General features: G+C 37.3%; 4 protein-coding genes across 8 annotated transcripts in view; 1 reads left to right on the forward strand and 3 right to left on the reverse strand.

Moving 5' to 3' along the window:
- Positions 1–1,411: 1,411 nt before the first annotated feature.
- LOC132200019 (uncharacterized) lies at positions 1,412–3,630 on the reverse strand. Its single transcript, XM_059625177.1, has 2 exons — positions 3,530–3,630; positions 1,412–2,650 (listed from the first exon to the last, which is right to left on the reverse strand). Exons 1-2 carry the CDS (start codon positions 3,539–3,541, stop codon positions 1,766–1,768), a joined length of 897 nt encoding a protein of 298 aa, XP_059481160.1. The 5' UTR covers positions 3,542–3,630; the 3' UTR covers positions 1,412–1,765.
- A 5,674-nt stretch (positions 3,631–9,304) lies between these two features.
- Positions 9,305–13,319, reverse strand: LOC132201032 (signal recognition particle receptor subunit alpha homolog). Of its 2 annotated transcripts, XM_059626894.1 has the most exons (12): positions 13,101–13,319; positions 12,480–12,849; positions 12,299–12,334; positions 11,965–12,121; positions 11,766–11,904; positions 11,573–11,712; positions 11,373–11,517; positions 10,425–10,616; positions 10,193–10,364; positions 10,009–10,136; positions 9,666–9,842; positions 9,305–9,609 (listed from the first exon to the last, which is right to left on the reverse strand). In XM_059626894.1, exons 1-12 carry the CDS (start codon positions 13,215–13,217, stop codon positions 9,484–9,486), a joined length of 1,899 nt encoding a protein of 632 aa, XP_059482877.1. In that variant the 5' UTR covers positions 13,218–13,319; the 3' UTR covers positions 9,305–9,483. The 2 variants fall into 2 exon arrangements, with proteins under 2 accessions (XP_059482877.1, XP_059482878.1); XM_059626895.1 differs by lacking the exon at positions 12,299–12,334.
- A 110-nt stretch (positions 13,320–13,429) lies between these two features.
- On the reverse strand, positions 13,430–15,223 carry LOC132201033 (uncharacterized). 2 transcript variants are annotated; one of them, XM_059626896.1, is made up of 7 exons: positions 15,006–15,223; positions 14,494–14,801; positions 14,299–14,439; positions 14,096–14,237; positions 13,908–14,047; positions 13,766–13,842; positions 13,430–13,700 (listed from the first exon to the last, which is right to left on the reverse strand). In XM_059626896.1, exons 1-7 carry the CDS (start codon positions 15,204–15,206, stop codon positions 13,594–13,596), a joined length of 1,116 nt encoding a protein of 371 aa, XP_059482879.1. In that variant the 5' UTR covers positions 15,207–15,223; the 3' UTR covers positions 13,430–13,593. The 2 variants fall into 2 exon arrangements, with proteins under 2 accessions (XP_059482879.1, XP_059482880.1); XM_059626897.1 differs by lacking the exon at positions 13,766–13,842 and having other exon boundaries at positions 13,444–13,700.
- A 222-nt stretch (positions 15,224–15,445) lies between these two features.
- LOC132200281 (myosin-I heavy chain) overlaps positions 15,446–19,541 on the forward strand; it is a 45,945-nt gene continuing 41,849 nt past the window's right edge. For 2 of the 3 annotated variants that reach the window (XM_059625632.1, XM_059625635.1), the window contains exon 1: positions 15,446–15,613. In XM_059625632.1, coding sequence (XP_059481615.1) covers positions 15,568–15,613 — 46 coding nt within the window. In that variant the 5' untranslated portion in view covers positions 15,446–15,567. Of the gene's footprint in view, positions 15,614–18,282; positions 18,564–19,541 lie in introns of those variants that run through there. The other variant, XM_059625634.1, reaches the window with a different exon arrangement.

Consider the following 19,541-nt stretch of genomic DNA (forward strand, 5'->3'; position numbering starts at 1 on the left):
ATATCAGCACGACTATATTCATGTCTTGGCTGCAGTTGCGCTACACAAGCTGAAAAGTCGCTATGTATTGTCATTTTTAGAGAATGAAGATTAGCTTTCTTGCTGATATTTTACAACTTCGTAAAATTTAAGTTTCATCTCATTTGGAAGACACTGCTCATTTTTTTTTCTTAATTGGTGAAAAATATGAGCATCATTTACAAATAGATGGCTTGCCTACGTTATATAAAGAGTAAATTTTGAGATAAACCTAATCCACCTAACGGAAGGCAAGCTGATAAATGTGAAAAAATTTTACTGATAAAAATTGAAATAAAATCTTTTTTATTCCATATATGAAAGATAAAAAAAAATAACAAATTAATCACGTTTTAATCTTTTACTTTAAATATAATTAAATAACTTTTTAATTTAATATAAAGTTAAATTTGAAATAAAAAAAAAAATCATTAACTTCTTTATTAAAATTAATTATTAAAAGGTATTTTATTTTGTTTCATTATAATCAATTTGTAAATATCAATGACAAACAAAATGTAATTGTTTTGATCAATAAATAATATTACGTTAGTCTTCTTTTTAATAAATTAAATAAGAATTCAAAAACCTATTTAAACAACTTAAATCCTTTACATTTTACTTTAAATAATATACTAACAATGGGTGGAAATCTCATAAAAAATAGATTCTTGTTTCAGTTTCAAAACCTCTTAGTTTTTCTAACAGCACAAATTTGAAAACAGGTAAAAAATAGCATTACAGGTCATACAAATCTAATATTAATCAGTTCCCACTATATTATTCCTGAAAATTACATCCACGGGAATTTTTAAATAAACTCTCTTATATTTCCGGATAAACCCACAATTATGATTCAGCTGCAGCTGCCAAAAGTGAAATGCTCGGAAGCAATTTTATAATTATTATTGCAGAAGTTCAGCGCGCGTTTTGTTTTCGGGGAACGATCTGAGCGTTTTCACCTTTGGCTGCGAAAGCCAAAATGGATCTGCGAAGAGTAGCAATAAAATTTCCCTTTGATCTTTGGCTGTCAGAAGATAATATCAGCTATTAGGATGATGGATTCGCAGTTTTTTTACATATTCACGCGGGCCTCGAATGGCCGAACAATGGCGTAACGCGTGGTGACCGCTGCCGGCTCTGAAAACGAAAGGAGAAGCGTCTGCATTTCACTCGCGGCGGGCGGAAAGAGCTGTGCGACGGCCAAGGATCCAGTTATTGACCTTCGCACAGGGCGGGGCCCCGAGCAACTGGGTCACTTGTCGCGCACTACTCTTCTGTGCTTTCTCCGCGACTGGCCACAGAGAGCTAATCCTGAATTTATCCCTTTCCCCTGTCTATCTATCAATTCTCGTGTCATGTGTGGGAAGGAATTAAATTAATGACGCGAAACTCTTTGCAGCTTACAGCGCTCGTTTTTATTATTACAAAAAATTGCTCTCGAGGGAGAGCGATTCAGTAATTAAGTTACAGGCGATTAATTAAATTAAAAAGCAGTCGTGCCGTGATGATGAGAAAAATGAAATTTACAATATGAGACAGATGGTACAATTAGATGGCCATGCGTATGAACGATGAGAGCTTTTTAAAGGCTGGTCTACTAACAATTATCCTCGTTTCTCTTTATAAAAAACGGGAAATTCTTACACTTAGACAGAGCCAAATTCAAAGCAAAAGTCGAAAGATTTCAAAGGGTGACAAATAAAATTAAGATTAAATTAAAAGTTTCAGACAAATAAATATAAAATTAATTAGAGTTGGGCCTGATGAATCCGTATCCTCCGTTGGTGACAGAAGAGGCCGCGGAGGTAGGTTGACCTCCGTGGGCGCCGAAGGTGGCAGGTCCGACCTTGTTGGAGGAGGCCTGGGCGACTAGCCGCTGCTGGAGAGGGGCAGAGGCGCTGTAGGACAAAGGTGAGGAGAAGGACTGCTGGTACGCCTGCTGGGGAAACGCAGCACCTTGCTGGAGATAGGCAGAATCCTGTTGGCGATAGGCAGAACCCTGTTGGGGGTAGGCAGAGCCCTGTTGGGCATAAACCACCTGCTGAGGGTAGGCCTGTTGCTGTTGTCTGAATCCAGCAGGGTAGGCGCCCAGGGCGTCCGAAGGGTTGTAGGCACCGAAACCTCCGTACCCTTCGAGTCCGGAGACTCCAGAGTACGAGTTAAGACCGGCCAGGTTGAAAATGCCAGGGTTGAGACCTGCGGAGAACTGGGCACCGTTGCTGTACGCAGAAAGGCCGGCCAGGTTGTTGGCGTACCCTGGCAGGGACGTGTAAGTGGCGGCGGCCGGTCTGTAGGAGGCCTGGACAGGGTTGCTGGTGTAGGCGACCGAGGGTGCTGCCGAGTACGAGGAAGGTCTGAAGGTGTTCTCAGTGTAGGGGATGGAGGGGGTGAAGGCCTTGTAGGCTGCAGGACTTGCGTAGCCGGCAGGTGCGTAGGAGAAGGAGGGGGAAGCGTATCCAGCGTAAGAGGGTGACGCGAAACCTGCGGAGGACGCGAAACGGCCGTTGAAGTTGGAGCCGTCGGAGGTGTAGGGTTCGTAACCGGATGGGGATGATACCACTGTCCGCTTCTTCGGAGCCTCTGCATTCACTGCTGAGCACAGCAGCAACATTGCCAAGCTGAGTTTTTGCTGAAAATGAATTAATTATAAATTTATAAATTAATCAGATTTATTTTTTAATGATAAATAATGAAATAAAAAATTTGTTTTTAATCGTTTCATTATTCATTATTTAACATTGCAAATTACAAAAGTAGTAACTAAAATCTTAGTTATTCCTTCTAAAAGTTTTAAGTATTTTTTTTTTATAATCCTTACTTATTAAAAAAAAATGAAAACTTCCTGGTAATGTTCTAGATCGTTCTTGTTGGCTTGCAAAATTTATTTGATACGGAAATGAATTTTTTTTTTTAAAATCGAATCAAAAATTATGAACTCCTGTATTTCCTTTTAAAATGCTTTATTCTTAATTTATCAGTGTATCTCATATTATATTGTAATATAACTGGAAATTTAATTTGAAAATTTGATCCTTTAAAGCTTTTGATTAAATAATAATACAAAATTTGCCCTATTTTTGGCTCTATATAATAAATCCAAAAAGGGGTTTTAGAAAGAAAATAAAAATTAATAGTCATTTTTACCTAACAATAAATTCAAGTATTAATATTTATTTCATTATGATTTATTTTATTATGTTTTGAACTAAGGAAGAAGCATAAAGGAAGAAAGTTGAATGTGACATAAATGAACTATTTTTAATCTTAGACCTTTTTGCTCTGTTATACCAGTAACTTAAACAATGAACTCTCTAACTGTCAAAATATTGCCGCATCCTCGTTGCGTGATTGAAAATGTTTTTTGTTCATTTTTTTCAATTCAATTCATTTTAAATGAAACGTAACTAGTTCAATAAAATGTTCAAGTTTTAAAAGTTAAAAAAATCAATGACTGAAACTCGTTCCCGAAACAGGATTTATAAAAAGTGCTTGAAAAAATGGTACTTACTGCGAATGACATGGTGTTAGCACGCGTGATGTATGTGATGTGAGGTGCGCGGCGGGCGCCCAAACTTGTTATATACGGCGGCAGCCCTTTCTCCTGGCCGGGTGATGGCGGCCGCGCGGAGAAAGAAGCTCCATTATTTGGTGTGCGATGTGCGAGTGCCCTTTGTTTCCCCCACCCGGTGAATTAACCTGAGAGTCACACGCAAATTCGGCTGCTGAATGCTTAATTAGCCAGGTGGACAAAAAAGTAAAGAAAAATAGCGAGTGCTAAACGCTCAAACTCGAGCTTTCTTCGGAATATATTTTTCTCTCTCGCGGAAACAACGCACCTTGATTAAAAAATCCCAGAGACAGGAAATGTTTTGGCTCTTGTTGGTCGAAATGGATTTCGTCTTGTTGATTTGGAGAGCCAACTTTCTTTCGATGACCGCCTCTGATTTTGAATAACGAAAACACAATCAGCGCGCTTTTGATCTCTCTACAAGCGCAATTACGTCGATTGGAAGGTTTCGTCACGTGTGCGTAGGTTCGTTTGCTCTCCTCATTAAAATGTAGCATAACGACTCGCAATTTTATTATTATAGGATGCGGCGTAACAAACGCTTAAATTTGAGAGTGTGCGTTTTATGATGCAACGCAAAACATCTCCCAGGTGTACCAGACCGCCTGTATTGTTATGCAAAATTGCAATGTGATTCACGTGTGAACTGGATCCTTTTGAGAAACTCGTGTCATGACCCTCGTTTTAAAACCTGGCAATTATTGCGCGCGCGCGAGACTCTTAGTCATGGAAAATACAACCCAAACGTCAGAGTCATATGTGAAAACTTACGAGTATGATTTACACATTTTTAAAAGGAAAAACAGTGCTGCATAATAAAATAATTTAATTACGGATTTAAAGAAATATGTACTAAAATTTAACTTTTATAATGTTTTATTTACTTTTAATTTTACTATGCAAAATCTTTAAGTTTTTTAATATTTAAAAATAATTTTTTTTTTGACAAAATTAAATAACATTTTCAAAGCTAAATTTTATTGAAAATTATACAAACGCTTTAAATTAATTTAACTGAAAAGCCAATAGTTCGTTAGGTGTATGGCACATCTGTTTAATATTCTAATTGTTAGATGCTTGGTACTTTGTTTGCATGTGAATTGATATTTAATGTGTTGCATGTTTTATTCATAAAATATTGCATGATTATGAAATATTTTTCAGCAATCTTGTGTTTATAAGATAATATTCAATCATTTTCATTGCGTATAAACTCATTCACAATCTGATAAAAAAAAATAATTGCATGAATTTTAGATTTTTCTTGGGCAGTTTTGTGTCAAGAACAAGCATGCTCTATAGGCTGTTCTAACCTTAACAATTAATCACTTTTTGAACCGTGAGTCCACAAATTTTATAATTTATTCCAGTTCTAGTTTAAAAATATAGGCATAAACTCCAAATCGTGCGTTGTAGTCTCTGTATGAACTTTAAACTGTTCATAGTTATTTTGAAAACGTGCGAAATCGGTGAAATTCTCATTTGTAAATGGGAAGCGAGTGTAAAAGTTTATTGCACCAAAAAAGAAAAAAAAAACAGCGGCGATCGCTGCACGAACACAAAGGCGCCGAAGCCAAAAATCTAATTAATTTTTATGTTGTGTTATTCTCACAGGTGTAAACACGCGGCATTACTTTATCGTTTTACCAAGAGCTCACAGGTGCACTTAGCATGCTAATTGCGTCAAGACCTGTTTCCTTACATTTATGTTACCCAACTGCGCGTGCCCCCGATAAGGCAACTCGATTATAAAAATGAGATTTAATTCAAAATTCAGCTCCTGCTAGCTTAATACACAAAAGAAAATTTATCAGTCTCATTTTTTCTTGGTCCAAGTACGGCTTCCGGAAACAAAAAGACGCCGAAAGCGAGTTAATTATGCATCGCACCAAAGGCGCGGCAGGAGATGCAATTCGTTCAGGTGCGCGAGTACAATTAAAACCTGCACGACAATCGCGTGTTATGCAACGACTGCACCTCGCTCCTGGAACGAATTGTGTCTGTCAGTCTCACTATCTCTCGCTTGTTTCTCTCCTCAGGGCTAAATCTTAAATCTGCACCGCCTTGTTTCCACAAATCAATCGCGTCGCGCCAACGTGTGTATAAGATTATATTGTGTGCGGCCTGTGTTTGTTTACCGGCGTTATATAATACGCGCGCGTTTTATTTAGTGCAACGCCGGTGTCGAAACTCGCGAGAGATGAATGCACTTTGATTTCGGTTGTGATTGAAAAAGAGAAATGTCGGCGGAAATGCAGGAGGTCAGTAAGAGACTGTCCTGCAGGTGTTTTGGATTTTTTTAATATAAAGAAGGCAATTCACACAATGAGCTTTAATAGACACCATATAATAGCCAGCAATTAAATTTTATATTTCATATCTATTTCAACAACTGTGCTTGATAATAAAAAGGGACAACTGACCCAATTATTTTAAATTTCATTTTTTTATCATATTTTCAACAAGGTTGTATCCCAATTTGAATTTTTAACTGTATTCAAACATATTGATAGCTTTAAATGTTCATACTACTATTTGCTCCTAAAAGAAAGAAGATAAATCCATTATCTATTTTATTTATTTGATTTAATTATGATGTGATGCCATTGAACTAATGAATATTAAGTTCAATTAAGTTTATAGATTATTTAAAAATTAAGATACAATTGAATCATAAAATTATCATTCAGAATTCAGACTGATTAAATAAATTATCTATTTATTTTATTTCTCTGATGTATTTATTTATTTTTAATTCAGCAAAAATTTCACAAAATACATAAAATATAAAATGTTAATCTAAATAAAATAAAAACCAATTTTAACAGTTAAATAAAAAGAAACATAATTATAATATTAGCGGACAAGTCGCAGAAGAAGTAAATTACATGCTGTCATAATAATTGTATTCAATCAACGCTTGTTGAACACGACCTTATTTTTCAAGTGCAATTATTTTGCTTGCGCGCAGCAGCTGGCGTTTCGCGAGCACAGCATGGTGCTCATTTTCTATACCGTGTGTTCAAATTAGCGTGGTCCCCGCGACGCCATCCGCTCCTATTTATTTGGACACTTGTTAGAAAACGCGTTATCGCAAGTTTTACTTTTCAGGCAGAATGTGAAAGGTGCCACGAATTTCGATCCGGTGTGGGAAGGCAGTCAAAAACCGCCGATGATTTCATCCACACTTTTTAAATCTTTCTTCCAACCATTTTCTAATAATAAAACCGAACGTTAATTAACTCCTTTCTTGGCAGTGACATTGACTCGCGGATTATGCGATCGGACAGTCGCGGAGATGCTCGATCCAGTTTCCAAAGCGAGCAAGGTGTCTCCATTTGCACTCATTTCACACTCATCGCATTTCAAGACACGATGTCAATGCGTAGGAAAGTTTTCCTTTCTATATGCGAAGACGAAATTAATAAATTCACGCAAATTCCAATCGTCGGCGGCTTTCCTTCGCTAATGCACTTGTGGATGAAAGTATCTTTTCATAGAAAAATGCACTGCTTTTTATAATTTTTTTCCTGTTGCCTCAAGAAATAAATCATACTTCAACATTCTAATGTTCTTGACCGTTTGATTTTCAACCGCAGAGTCAAATGTTAAACTCCTCTTTCTTTTATTGCCCTCTCTATTTTCTTTTATACTCTATTGCAAATTTACAACCTGATATTTTGAAACTCTCAAACTCATAATTTAATATTTTTTCCTATCCTATTTGATCGATGTGCGTTTCTTTTGTTAATGGAGTAATTAGAAAATGTCTTCTATTGAAATTTTTAAATGAGCGAAACATGATGAGAAAAACACGTCCTGACGGGTTTCAATTATTTAACCCGAGAACAATTGCTCTTTTGACAGCGAGGAAGCAGCGTCTCTCTCGCAGCCACTTAGGAGACTTGGCTTTTTTCGTCCATTGTGGCGCCGACCGGCTCCAAACAAAGCCTTGTCCTATTATTTTCATCATTTTCGTCGCGCACTCACACTCTCCTGCATTTATTTTCACATTATTTTAAAATAAACATCAAGTGTGTATAATGATATATGAACAACTTGCACGCTGCTTTGTTGCTAACTTTTGAATAAAACAAGATCTTGTTTCTCAAGAGTTTGTATATTAAAAGTTGTAAATTAGCTCAATTGCAGGTTGTATTATATGTGAGCCGAATAAAGAAGGTGTCTCGTTAAAACGCGAGTTGAATCACGATTGCAATTTTATTGTTAATGAAAAAATTCTGGCAGAAATACTAAATAACATACTGACGTGGCCGTTTCCTTTGAGTGCGATGACTTGCTGCCGAGAAGGGACAAAAAGCGAATTTTATTCCGAAACGCGCTCCAGATTCGTGTGTTTCATTTCACTTTCTACTTCTCCGTACGCCTCTTAAAGTCTAAAATGACCGGCCTCCGAGTCAATGCCTCGATTTTTGCTAATGAAACGGAAACCTCAAGCTAATAATATATAGTGATCTTCGCCAAAAAAATATGTGCGCGCTTCCTTGCACGATGAAGAGTCACGACTCGCAAAATTAGCATGTCATTCCTGGTTCTGCCTTAACATTTCCTGCACTGCCTGAATTAATTTTGATTCATTCTATTATCAGAAAATGCAATAATCCAACCAATAGGTTTCCCAGTCAAGATTTCAAAATATTGTTGTCATTTTCACAAGACACGTGAAAAGAAAAATATTCCAGTCCTGGACTAAAATCTTAGAAGTCAATTGCTTGCAATTTCCAATTTTTTAGTAATGCATTTAAAGAGAAATTATAGCAATTATTTTTAATTTTCTTCACAATTTTTCAAATTTAAAAACTGTATCTAAAAATAAATTAAGTATTTGTTTTATTTTCGTCATATAAAAATACAATTGTCAATATTTTTAAATGTTTTTTTTTTAAGAACCAGAATCTTTTTAAAATAAACACCATAAATAAAGTAAAATTTAGTCCTCTAGACATTTCAAATTATCATCAATTTCCATCTCTCGGCGCCAGAAATAAATTTACAGGTTTTAATGCAAACTTCATATTATCACATAGAGTTTCAGGGCTAAAGTGCGTTCGTTCGTCTGTTTCCCTTTCTGGCCGCGATACGCGATAATGTTCCTAATAAATCTATTCTTAGAAGCAACTGCTACTTATTTGAATTTAAGTAATAAATCTCGGAGTTGACTTTCTGAGTAGCTATAACGGACGCAGTGATTTTTCTCGAACTCGCATCGCAGACGCGGCCACAAAGATCAATTTCCTCGAAAGTCACCCGCGGCGGTCTAACCGATTCCTGCAACTAACAGATTATTAATGCACTGGTTGCATCATTTGGGTTGCACACACACTGGTAAATGAATCACCACAAGCTGATTATTCCCCATTATTCACTTTGCTCTTTTTCCTCTGATTTGAATTTTTATTCTTTTTGGAGTTGAAAGGAGTCAGAGTTGTGTCACACACACTTTGCATTTTATCTCCCAACGCCGTCAATCTACTTTCCCCGTGCCCTGGGCCCATCACTGTGAATAATAAAAGTTGCTTGGCCTGACACACCAGGGAATTCTCTGGAATGGCTGAGAAGCAAAAAAGTGCTGGACTTTCATTTTCAGCTTGAGAGGAGTTGTGATTAACAAGTTCATTTATTTTCTCTCAATGTAACACTGAAGAAGATTTGAAAGCTGTTAAGAATTTCTAGAGAATTAATGAAACACACACATTTGAAGTGAATATTTATATTATGGAATTTTTATTCAATTTTGTTAACAAAAAGTAATGAATAAAACAGGCCACCTCAACCTTCAAACCAATAATAAGCTTTTAAAACAACCAACTTATGCATGTAGCAGTTCCCGACGCAAGTAAAAGACGAAGTTTGATTAAAAACCAGGGCTGAAATCACTTCATAAGTGCATGGACCACAGCCTTTGCGTTCAGGGACTTGAGATCAGTGTAGGTTTGGCCGGTTCCGACAAAAACGATCGGCTGGCCGGTGATGTAGGTCATGGAAATGGCAGCACCAACCTGTCAGAGATTTTTGAGATCAGTTTTTAAGTTCACGGGTTTGATAAAAATAATACTTTGTCATCGATGGTGTCAAATTTGGTGAGGACAATGCCGTCAATGAGGTGAGGATTGTCAGTTGCAGAATAGTCAGCAAGGGCTTGGTTGAATTTGACCAGTTGGTCGACAGCCTCGTTGCCCACAAGGGCTTCACCAACGAAGAGGACTAAGTCAGGGTCGTTTACTTTGATCAACTGGGAAAGAAGAATTTGAATCATCAGTATATGATTTTAAAAGATAATAATCCAGAAAAAATTTAATGAATATAAATTATTTAAAACCTTCAATAAGTAACTAAATTAATCTGGAACTTTTATAAAATTTAAAAACCGTTAGAATAAATAAATTTTAAATTCTTACCTTGGCAAGAGCTCGCATCAGAGGTTCGTTGTCCTGCATGCGGCCAGCAGTGTCAACAAGGACAATGTCAATTCTGGCTTCTCTGGCAAAATTTATGGCCTCCATAGCAATGCCAGCTGCATCTTTACCTGAAATTTTTTTAAATTTGTTTATTTCTTTCTTAAATCTTACATTCAAAACAAACCGTATCCTTTTTCGTAGAGTTGCACCATTTGCTGGCCGTTGTGCATTTCAGAAGAGTGCAGGGCGTTCAGGTGGCGCATGTGGGTGCGAAGTTGCTCCACAGCGCCGGCTCGGAATGTGTCGCAAGCGGCGATCAGCACGCGGAAATTGTTCTCAATCAACCAAAAGCAGATCTGCTCACAGATAATTTAAGAAATGTAAAAAAATAATAATAATAATTTCATTAATTTTACCTTTGCCAAGTTAGTGGACTTGCCAACGCCATTGACCCCGCAGAAGGTCATTACGTAGGGACGATTTTTGCGTTGAGACTCGAGAGCATCACGAAGAATGTCTACTCGGCGCCGAGGGGACAAGATCTGGATCAGAGACTCGTTCAGGGTGTTCTTCACCACAGAAGCCACACCATCAAACGTGCCTATGACCTAATCAGACAAGATATTTCAAAACAAATCATTAATACAGGTTTCACATGAAAGAAAAAGGTAAATTTTTTATAGATGAGAATATAGAATTAAGTACAATAAAAAATATTCACCACCTAAAGAGATTTAGTCAATATTTGATATACCCTTTTTATTTGAAATTCATGAATTTAATTTATTTTTTATTAATTTTATAGCATGAATTTTTATTTATCTTTGTTTGTTAAGGATTTTTAATATCCAACAATGGAAAAATTTTCATCTGAAAATTCAACATTGCAGAGATCAATTTGATATTTCGCCAATTGTTGCAGTTTGAAATTTGAGAATTTTCAGCCTTTGAGCGTTGCTGTTATCGAAAGATCAGAAAACCTTCAAATGACGCCCCCATCTCGGATTCCCCGTCCTGAAACCAAAAGGTGTAGCTCCTTGAGCAACCTTTCAAAACAGGACTTGGACGCCAGCACGGAGGCAAAAGCACACATGGACGACCTGAAGGAGCAAATGAAGAAGGTGCAGGAGACCATTGACCTTTGGAACGATCAAAAGTTGAACATGGAGCAGTTGATGGAGGCGATCCGGCAGAAAGAACCGGAAAAGAAGGAAGAGGAGAAAAAAGCCACCGAGTCAAACTTGAAGCATGTGGTTTTTGTCGGCTGCACCGCCGCGATGATTCTCTACGCCTACCACGGCAAGAGGCTTGGAGATTGGCTCAGCCAGTAAATAAATAGTTTTGAGAGAACAAAATTTACTAGCCTTTCCGTCCAACTTGACAGCAACCGATTCGCAGAGTTTCTTGGCAATGTCTGCGGCCACATTTTTCGCAATTAGAAGGTCACACATTTTTTCCAGAGCAGGCTGCATGCTTTCTCGAGAAAGGCTTTTGTTGCCGACCAACCCCCTAAAATTTAATTTTAATTGCAAAATTCCTGAGAAAATTATGAGATTTTACTAACTTGAAAATGGAGAACATTCCACCCGATTTCTTCTCCTTTGATACCTGCATTTGCACTTCACTTTCTTCCTCCTCCTCCTCTTCCTCGTCACTGCTCTCAACCTCAAGGTCTTTGATTCCACCAACCATTTGACCAATCAACTAAGAATGTAAATTTTTAAAATTTGTAAAAATTCCTTGCGTTTTAAATTTACTCTTGCGTCATAGTTGGGAGTGTTTGGCGAGTCGGAAGGCCTGTCCTTGGTTCGTTCCAAATTGGCAACATCCTTGTTGGTTCCGCCCAAGTCCCACTGAGTCGGAGCCTTGCCAGCTTTCTTCGGCTTGGGACTTTTCCTTAGAGAGAAAAATAATGCAATTAAATTAATTTTTTTATAAAAATAGATGAAATCTCACTGTTTCTCAACTGCTTTCTTCTTGGCATTAGGAGAGCCAAGTTTCTGGGCCAGACGCATGCGGTTCTGCGCCAGAGTTTCCTCGTCCAGCTCTCCGTTGGCTGATTTCGGAGACAGGGGAGGACTGTCAGGTACCTTAATCAGCTCAGGCACTTTTTCTAAAGGATTAAAATTAGGAAATTTAGAAGTTATTTAATTTACACATTTCTTGAAGATGCAAATACTTCTGTTTAATGAAGCACTTAATATTAAGTTAAACTAATCATGGTTTATATACAATAATATTATTTAATTTTTTTAGAAGTTACATTTAAATATATTGTTAGTAGCTTTACCTTCTTCAAAAGCGTTTTTCTTTTTGCCTCCTTTACCTGCGATTAAAAAGAGCCACAACCAAATTAGAAAAAATTTATAATAGAAGCAAGAGTTGGTTGGACAGCAGCCCATTTTTTTTGCCACTTGGTGGTCAACAATAAAAATTGTCCAACCAAAAAAATATTTTTCCTTCCTAAGTACCCTGCTTTTGCTTCTGCTCGTGAGGGCGTTCAATCATGGAGGACACGGTTTTCTTAGACTTGAGGGACTCCTCGAAAGACCTCATCTGCTTCGGCACCATCTGCTGCAGCCGAGCCCACTCCTCGGCGCCGGCCAACACTTCCTTGTACACAGACGAGAAGTCAAAGTTCCCAAACACCTGGCCTTCCTGCAGCTCGTTCTTGTACATGTCGCGGAACTCGAGGTGCACATCGTTCAGAAACTTGTCCACGTAGGACAGCTGCAGGATTTTCTGGAAGGCCACCACGAAAATCAGGTCGAACTCGTTGTCCAGCTTGTACTTCAGGGACAGCGAACCGTGGTCGAAGCTGTTGTTAGCGGCAGATCGTTCCTAAAGATTTAGGACACGTGATATTAATTCAAAATAATTTATTGAAACAGAGGATCAAAAATAAGAACCATAAATTATTGAGTTGCAGAAAATTTTCCTGTGAAATTTTTTTTTGAAGACTGGTTTTTTCCTTGTTTGTATAAATTCAAACTAAAAAATTTAATCTACGCATTGAAAAAGATAAAAAAAAAAATGGAATTCAATAGAGGTCGTTGAATTTATGATTCGGCGAGAAATGGTGTTTTGCGTACCTGCAGGATGACACTGCGAATCAGAGCGTTGACGGAGGGTGTGAAAATTTGGCTGGTGCTCTGGAAGCACCAGAGGACGATGCCTCCTTTGCTGAAGATGGTGAAAAAGTCCAGCATGTTGACACGGGCAAAATACTCGGGACGCTCGAAATGAAAATAATGATAACAGCTGCTGCTGCAATGCGTGTTGCTTGTTGTTCGATTTGGCAGGATGTGACGGAGCATTTCGATTTCATAACATTGCTGTTTGAATGAAAAGCGCGCGAAAAACACGTTCCCAATTTTTACTCTGTAAGATCCTGGACGTGGGGACTATACCATCAAAATTTTTCCTTTTTTTATTTTCCGGTCAACACAAACACAATCGTCAATTATTTCCTAATCATATTTTATTTGATTATTGTATCCATTGGTGTAGCTGCAGTTAATTTTTTAATAAATACAAATGGAACTAAAAATTATTGAGATCAAACATTTGTTTCATTTTTGTTTTTCACTTGTCGTCTGATGGCTCCGAGACCTCTCCTTGACTTGAATCACTTCCTGTTGACTCTTTGCGCTCCCTCATTGCTTTAACTTTTCTTTTTAGTAAAGATGAGCCTGAAATTCAGACAAATTCATTGAATTAATGATATCTTAAGTGCTCATTTCAGCCTTAAACTTACATCGTAGAATTTGCATAAGTGCTTTGCCCTGATTAATTTTATTTCCATTGCCTTGTGCATTCTTTCTTTTAAGTGAGCTAGCGTACAGAACAACCATGTATGTACAAAAAACATTCACTCCACAACACAGGGAAATTAATACTTGTGCCTAGAGAGCTCCTCCTCGGAAATCTCCTTCTTCATCTGTGTCAGTTTGAGATCGATGTTCGGAAAAAGGCTCAACTCGAGCCACTCCGTCAAGGGTTTCCGACGGAATATCCCTTTGCAGGATATGATCAGTGGCTGTGAATTACACATAAGTATTATGTAAGCATTTTTAAATACACTTACTGAAAACAAGAGAGCAAAAATAAAATGCAGGGTCAAAGCGACGAAAAGAGAAATCAGTGCGAGCTGAAGTTCATCATCCAAGATGGGGGTTACGACAATAAATAAAATCCACCAAGGCACAAAGTAAGCGTAGCTTGCAGTCCTAAAAATAAAATTATCATTATTTATCATTGAAGAATATCAAATTTTTAATTCAAATTTACCACAAAACTGTCAGTACGAAGAACACAACAAGGACCAAATAGTGCAGACCCCTCTTAAAACTCAAGATCAGTCGGCCAAAATGGACAAAAATTTGAATCACGCTTGTGTGGAAGCAGAACAAAAATCCAAAATCAGCCCATCTGAAATATATTTAAAATTAAATTAAAAAACTACTCAAAAATTTTCATTAAAACCTGGCAAAGTAAGCAAAAATCAGGACGATGACCCTTGTGACCTCGACCAGGATTTCGGTGCCAAAGGTTCTGGCCCTGAGTTGGGCAAAAACTCCCTGCGCCTGACAGGTGGCAAGGACGAACAGGTACATGGTCAGGTGGGGTGGAGGCCAGTCGAGTGAAGAGGGCAAGGTCAGGGTGTGCGGGTCGACGGACTCGAGTTGTGATGAGCAGAGCATGGCAGCGCCAAGGGCGGTGCCCGCTTCCCAAAGGGCGGCCGACGACCTCTCCGTCCTCATGCGGGTCAAACCCATCCGCCTCAAGAATACCTGAATTAAAAGAAAAAGTAATTTTATTTTGAAGGGCACAAACAAAAGTTCCAATTTTTTACTTAAAAATTGTGCAAATTTCACTTGAAAAAGATACTTTCCAATTATTTTTAATGAAGTGGTTATTTTTCTAAATCATAAAAAGACTTTGACGGAATTTTTTACATGAAATCTGGAGGTTAAGGTACATTTTTAAAAACTCACTTTTGTCACTTTGGAAAAACACAAGTGCAGAGCGGCCCATTGGAGCACCAAAATGAGCAGCCACACCGGAAAATAGGCGACGAAATGCTTGCCAAAGGTCACTGAGAGGGGACACGTGCCCTCCTGGCCCAGGAAGAAGGGGGCCAAGGGGGCCGTGAGGCGATTTTGGACCTCGATGAACCTCGCAAGCAGGTCCGCCATGCGTCCCGGACTATTTTCAAAACAAACGTCAAAGAGTTCCTTCTGCGGCCGTAGCGCGCGCCGTGGCGCTTTTCCTCATTTTTTCCTCATTCGATGCACAAGGAAAAATTCACTGCAAATTCACTGTGTGAACGGCATGTAAATTGTTATTAAAGGAAACACAATTACACAGGCACGTTTATCAGTTTGCGGCGGAGCTGAATCGCTCGCCGGCAAATCCCAGTGGTTTTCGAGCGGTCTTAGGTGAAACATGTATAGGAGGCACGGAAGTTTTTAATGGGATGAATTTTAGTGCGCCTTTTTTTTACTTTAAACTTTAAAGTTTTTTTGAAAATATAAAATAAAAAATACGAACACAAAAATGCAGCGGATGATTGACTTATCTGCTGTGCGGGACCTGAAACACGGTGAGACAAAAATTATTTTTTAACTTTTTTAATGTCCTGGAAAAACTACTTTGCGCCTCTGAGCATTGAAGGTTGTTAATAAGTAATACAAAAAGATTAAAAATTTACAAAACCATAAATATACTTCGAATATAAATATTTAAATGATAACAAATTGAAAGTGAATTTTATCGTAAATTTGATACAACAGTGTAGAATATTACTTAACAGTAATTATAACTGGTCTATAAATTTTTATTTAAATTTTAAATAAATAAATTATTTAAGAATTTGCTAAAAATTAAAACCAATAAAATACTTGAAATACATTTAAAAATTATAATTAAAAAAAAAATTTAAATAGTAACAATGTTTGAAGTTAATAATAATTCTATCATTTTCAAATATACAAAATAATAATTTAATATTTTTAGTTACTTTAGTTAATTAATTGAAAAAATAATATTAGAATTTTTATTTCAAATTTTTCGCTATTAGCAAATATAAATTATGTACCTGAGCTATTTATTTTTGCTTTGAAACAAAGTCCTTATAGTGTTGCGCAGCTTTAATTAATCCAGTGCTTTTAAAAATCAACTTGACGAGATAAAATAATTTAGTTATGATTTATGATTATAATCAAGGTTTATTACTTTATTCAAATGAAAACAGCCAAACCATAAATATTAAGTAGAAAGAAAATGACTGCAAAAAATAAATATGAAATAAAATTCCTCGTCAACTTGTGTATCATATCAATATTTAATATCATTTTAAATTTCATATTTTTTAAAAATACGCCTCATTTCTTTTAAAGATTAATAATGCATAGCTTGCAAATAATGGTTTTTGCGGTTTCAACCGGAAAAAGAATACAAACGTACCTGCGGCGAAAATTCGTGAAAGGTACAATGCGTTGGCAAGGGTCATGCGATCTTTACAAGATTTTAGGACCTGAAAGACCATGCAAGGAAGTTTTCAAAAATATATAGTTTTACCCCAATATCTCAAAATTTACGGGTTTTACGGGACGTTCAAAATTGGGTTTTTGGAATTTTCAAACGGCTGTATCTCGGCTTTCCGTGATTGTACAACAAAAATCCGGGTACGGCTGAATTCCTCTCGTCACCCTCTACAACTTTGCCGTTGAACGCAAAATTGTAGGTCACAGGTCAAGGTCACTTTTGGTGACCTCGTTACCTTTGGCCTCAAATTTGACAACTTGGCACAAACTTTTTTCAAATTCTGAAATAGCCATTATGTAGAACGTCAAATTTTACATAAAAAACGTTCTTAAAAAAAGTGGTATGTATCACAGATTTTTTTTTTTTAAAAATAATGAAACTCAAAAAACGTGGTTTTCCGAGCTCCGGAGGATGAAAATTAGCTTTGAACCTATGTAACTTTTTTCCTGCTAGATTTAGGACAATATGTATAATGACAAAAAGTAATGCCCTTGACTTGTTCTTTTAGGTCATGTATTGCACATAGTGACCAGGTCACAAAAGGTCATTGACCCTGGTGACCTTTGACCTTACCACGATATATTTTGCAAGTGTGGCACACGGTTTGAAAGAGCATATGAAGAGGAACATTTTGGTTCCTAGAACTTTGTTGTAGCTATACTAGGAGCAGAGTTATTGCAGTTTAAATATAAATTATTCTTAAAAATTTCATAATTTACCACGAAAAAATGCGATAACTCTGCTCCTAGTATAGCTACAACAAAGTTCTAGGAACCAAAATGTTCCTCTTCATATGCTCTGATATGCTCTTTCAAACCGTGTGCCACACTTGCAAAATATATCGTGGTAAGGTCAAATGTCACCAGGGTCAATGACCTTTTGTGACCTGGTCACTATGTGCGATACATGACCTAAAAGAACAAGTCAAGGGCATTACTTTTTGTCATTATACATATTGTCCTAAATCTAGCAGGAAAAAAGTTACATAGGTTCAAAGCTAATTTTCATCCTCCGGAGCTCGGAAAACCACGTTTTTTGAGTTTCTTATTTTTTAAAAAAAAAAATCTGTGATACATACCACTTTTTTTAAGAACGTTTTTTATGTAAAATTTGACGTTCTACATAATGGCTATTTCAGAATTTGAAAAAAGTTTGTGCCAAGTTGTCAAATTTGAGGCCAAAGGTAACGAGGTCACCAAAAGTGACCTTGACCTGTGACCTACAATTTTGCGTTCAACGGCAAAGTTGTAGAGGGTGACGAGAGAAATTCAGCCGTACCCGGATTTTTGTTTTACGATCACGGAAAGCCGAGATACAGCCGTTTGAAAATTCCAAAAACCCAATTTTGAACGTCCCGTAAAACCCGTAAATTTTGAGATATTGGGGTAAAACTATATATTTTTGAAAACTTCCTTGAATGGTCTTTCAGGTCCTAAAATCTTGTAAAGATCGCATGACCCTTGCCAACGCATTGTACCTTTCACGAATTTTCGCCGACTGCTGATCTTATCGCAGAAAAGAAATGAGCCACAAATTACAACTCTGTAATTAAATAACCATGGCTCGTCATGTCACCCCCGAGTGTACACGGACTATTTGCACAAAATGCTCGAGATGAAAAAGCCGCCGCCGTACAATACAATATTAAATTAATGCAGCAGCGGCGGCGGCGAGTGTGTTGGCAGGGCGTGCGCGGCGTGGGAGAGATGCGCGTGCTCCGGAGGCAGATTAAGGGCTGGTGTGGCCCAGCAGCTGTCGGCCGCGGCCGCCGCCGCTCAGGCTCAGTCTGTGTTTGGCCGCTCGCGAGTTCACGCCGCGCTCTCTCCCGCCCTGCGTATTCAGTGACAGTGTGATAAAAGTTCGACGGGTGTGCGAAGAAAAAAAAATGTGTCGGCCGACGGTGGTTGATGCGGCGCACAACCGCTGAAAAGTCGCGGATTTCGTGTGATTTATTCGCGTCTCTTCTGCACGCACCATGGCCGATTACTCGTCCTTCCTTCACCAAGGTATAAATATTTTCAAATTTTAGAATAAATAAAATTTTTAAATTTTATTCGAATTTACATTAATAAGAAAAGTATTTAATGAAACAATTGATTTTTGCAATTATAACTTAACAATAATTACAATCGAATTTACAATATTACTTTTAAAAACTTATAATTTCTAATTAGGGCTCAATTTTTGTGCTAATTTGAATAAATGAACGCTTTCGCAAATTCTAAATATTAGTTAAAATAATATGATAAATTCTTTCATTTGAACAAAGTCCTATTGCTTTTGCATAGTAAATATTGACAGAGTTATCAACTTTTTTTAAGTTTACCAAGCATTTGTGTGCCCGCACACATTTTTATCAAATTTCATTTAAAAACAAATTTCAAAAGTTCTAATTTAATTTCAAGCAAATGCTTTGATAAGAGCTAAAAATTTTGCAACAATTTTTTAAAGAAAATTTTGAAGTTTTAAAAATGATCAATTAAATTGTAGGCAAATATTCATGCAGATTGGATAAATCGCCTACTTGAGCGTGTGTTTTGTTTTGTATAATTATTTCCTTTGGAGTAAAAAGTTTGCGAGCGCATTGTCATGAGCCCGCCGCAGCTCTTTCTAGCTTGGATGGGAAATCGATGTTTCGCTGTCGGACTCTCCTGCAGAAGCAACGTGAATAGGGCCCCCATACTCGCGGAAAACGCGTTTCTCGCTACTCATCTCTCTCTGCAGCGCCTCCAAACTGGCAGTGCAAATATATGTATATGTTGGCAACTTTAATTGCGTTCAAATATTTACTCAGTGTTTGTTTGACGTTCAGCAGAGTGATGGCATACATTATAATATATTGTGATAATTTTGTTTTACCTCAGGGGAAAATGGAAATGCGTTCGATTTCTAAATACGGTCTTACCTGCTGGATGACAAAAAACTATTAGTGGCTAAACACGCGAGTATCTAATTATGTAACACTCCAAGTAGTGGTGCGTTTT

This window comes from Neocloeon triangulifer, unplaced genomic scaffold, assembly GCF_031216515.1.
Source record: "Neocloeon triangulifer isolate White Clay Creek 2 clone unplaced genomic scaffold, ASM3121651v1 ptg000014l, whole genome shotgun sequence".
Taxonomy (NCBI): domain Eukaryota; kingdom Metazoa; phylum Arthropoda; class Insecta; order Ephemeroptera; family Baetidae; genus Neocloeon; species Neocloeon triangulifer.

Excerpts from the sequence above, each read along its gene's own strand:
- LOC132201032 (XM_059626894.1), bottom strand. The coding sequence starts at position 13,217 with ATGCTGGACTTTTTCACCATCTTCAGCAAAGGAGGCATCGTCCTCTGG. Across the intron at positions 12,122-12,298 it reads GAAAAACGCTTTTGAAGAAG|AAAAAGTGCCTGAGCTGATT; the intron begins GTAAAGCTACTA and ends TTAATCCTTTAG. Across the intron at positions 10,137-10,192 it reads ACTCTACGAAAAAGGATACG|GTAAAGATGCAGCTGGCATT; the intron begins GTTTGTTTTGAA and ends AAAAAATTTCAG.
- LOC132201033 (XM_059626896.1), bottom strand. The coding sequence starts at position 15,206 with ATGGCGGACCTGCTTGCGAGGTTCATCGAGGTCCAAAATCGCCTCACG. Across the intron at positions 14,440-14,493 it reads ATTTTTGCTTACTTTGCCAG|ATGGGCTGATTTTGGATTTT; the intron begins GTTTTAATGAAA and ends AATATATTTCAG. Across the intron at positions 13,701-13,765 it reads ACTTATGCAAATTCTACGAT|GCTCATCTTTACTAAAAAGA; the intron begins GTAAGTTTAAGG and ends TCTGAATTTCAG.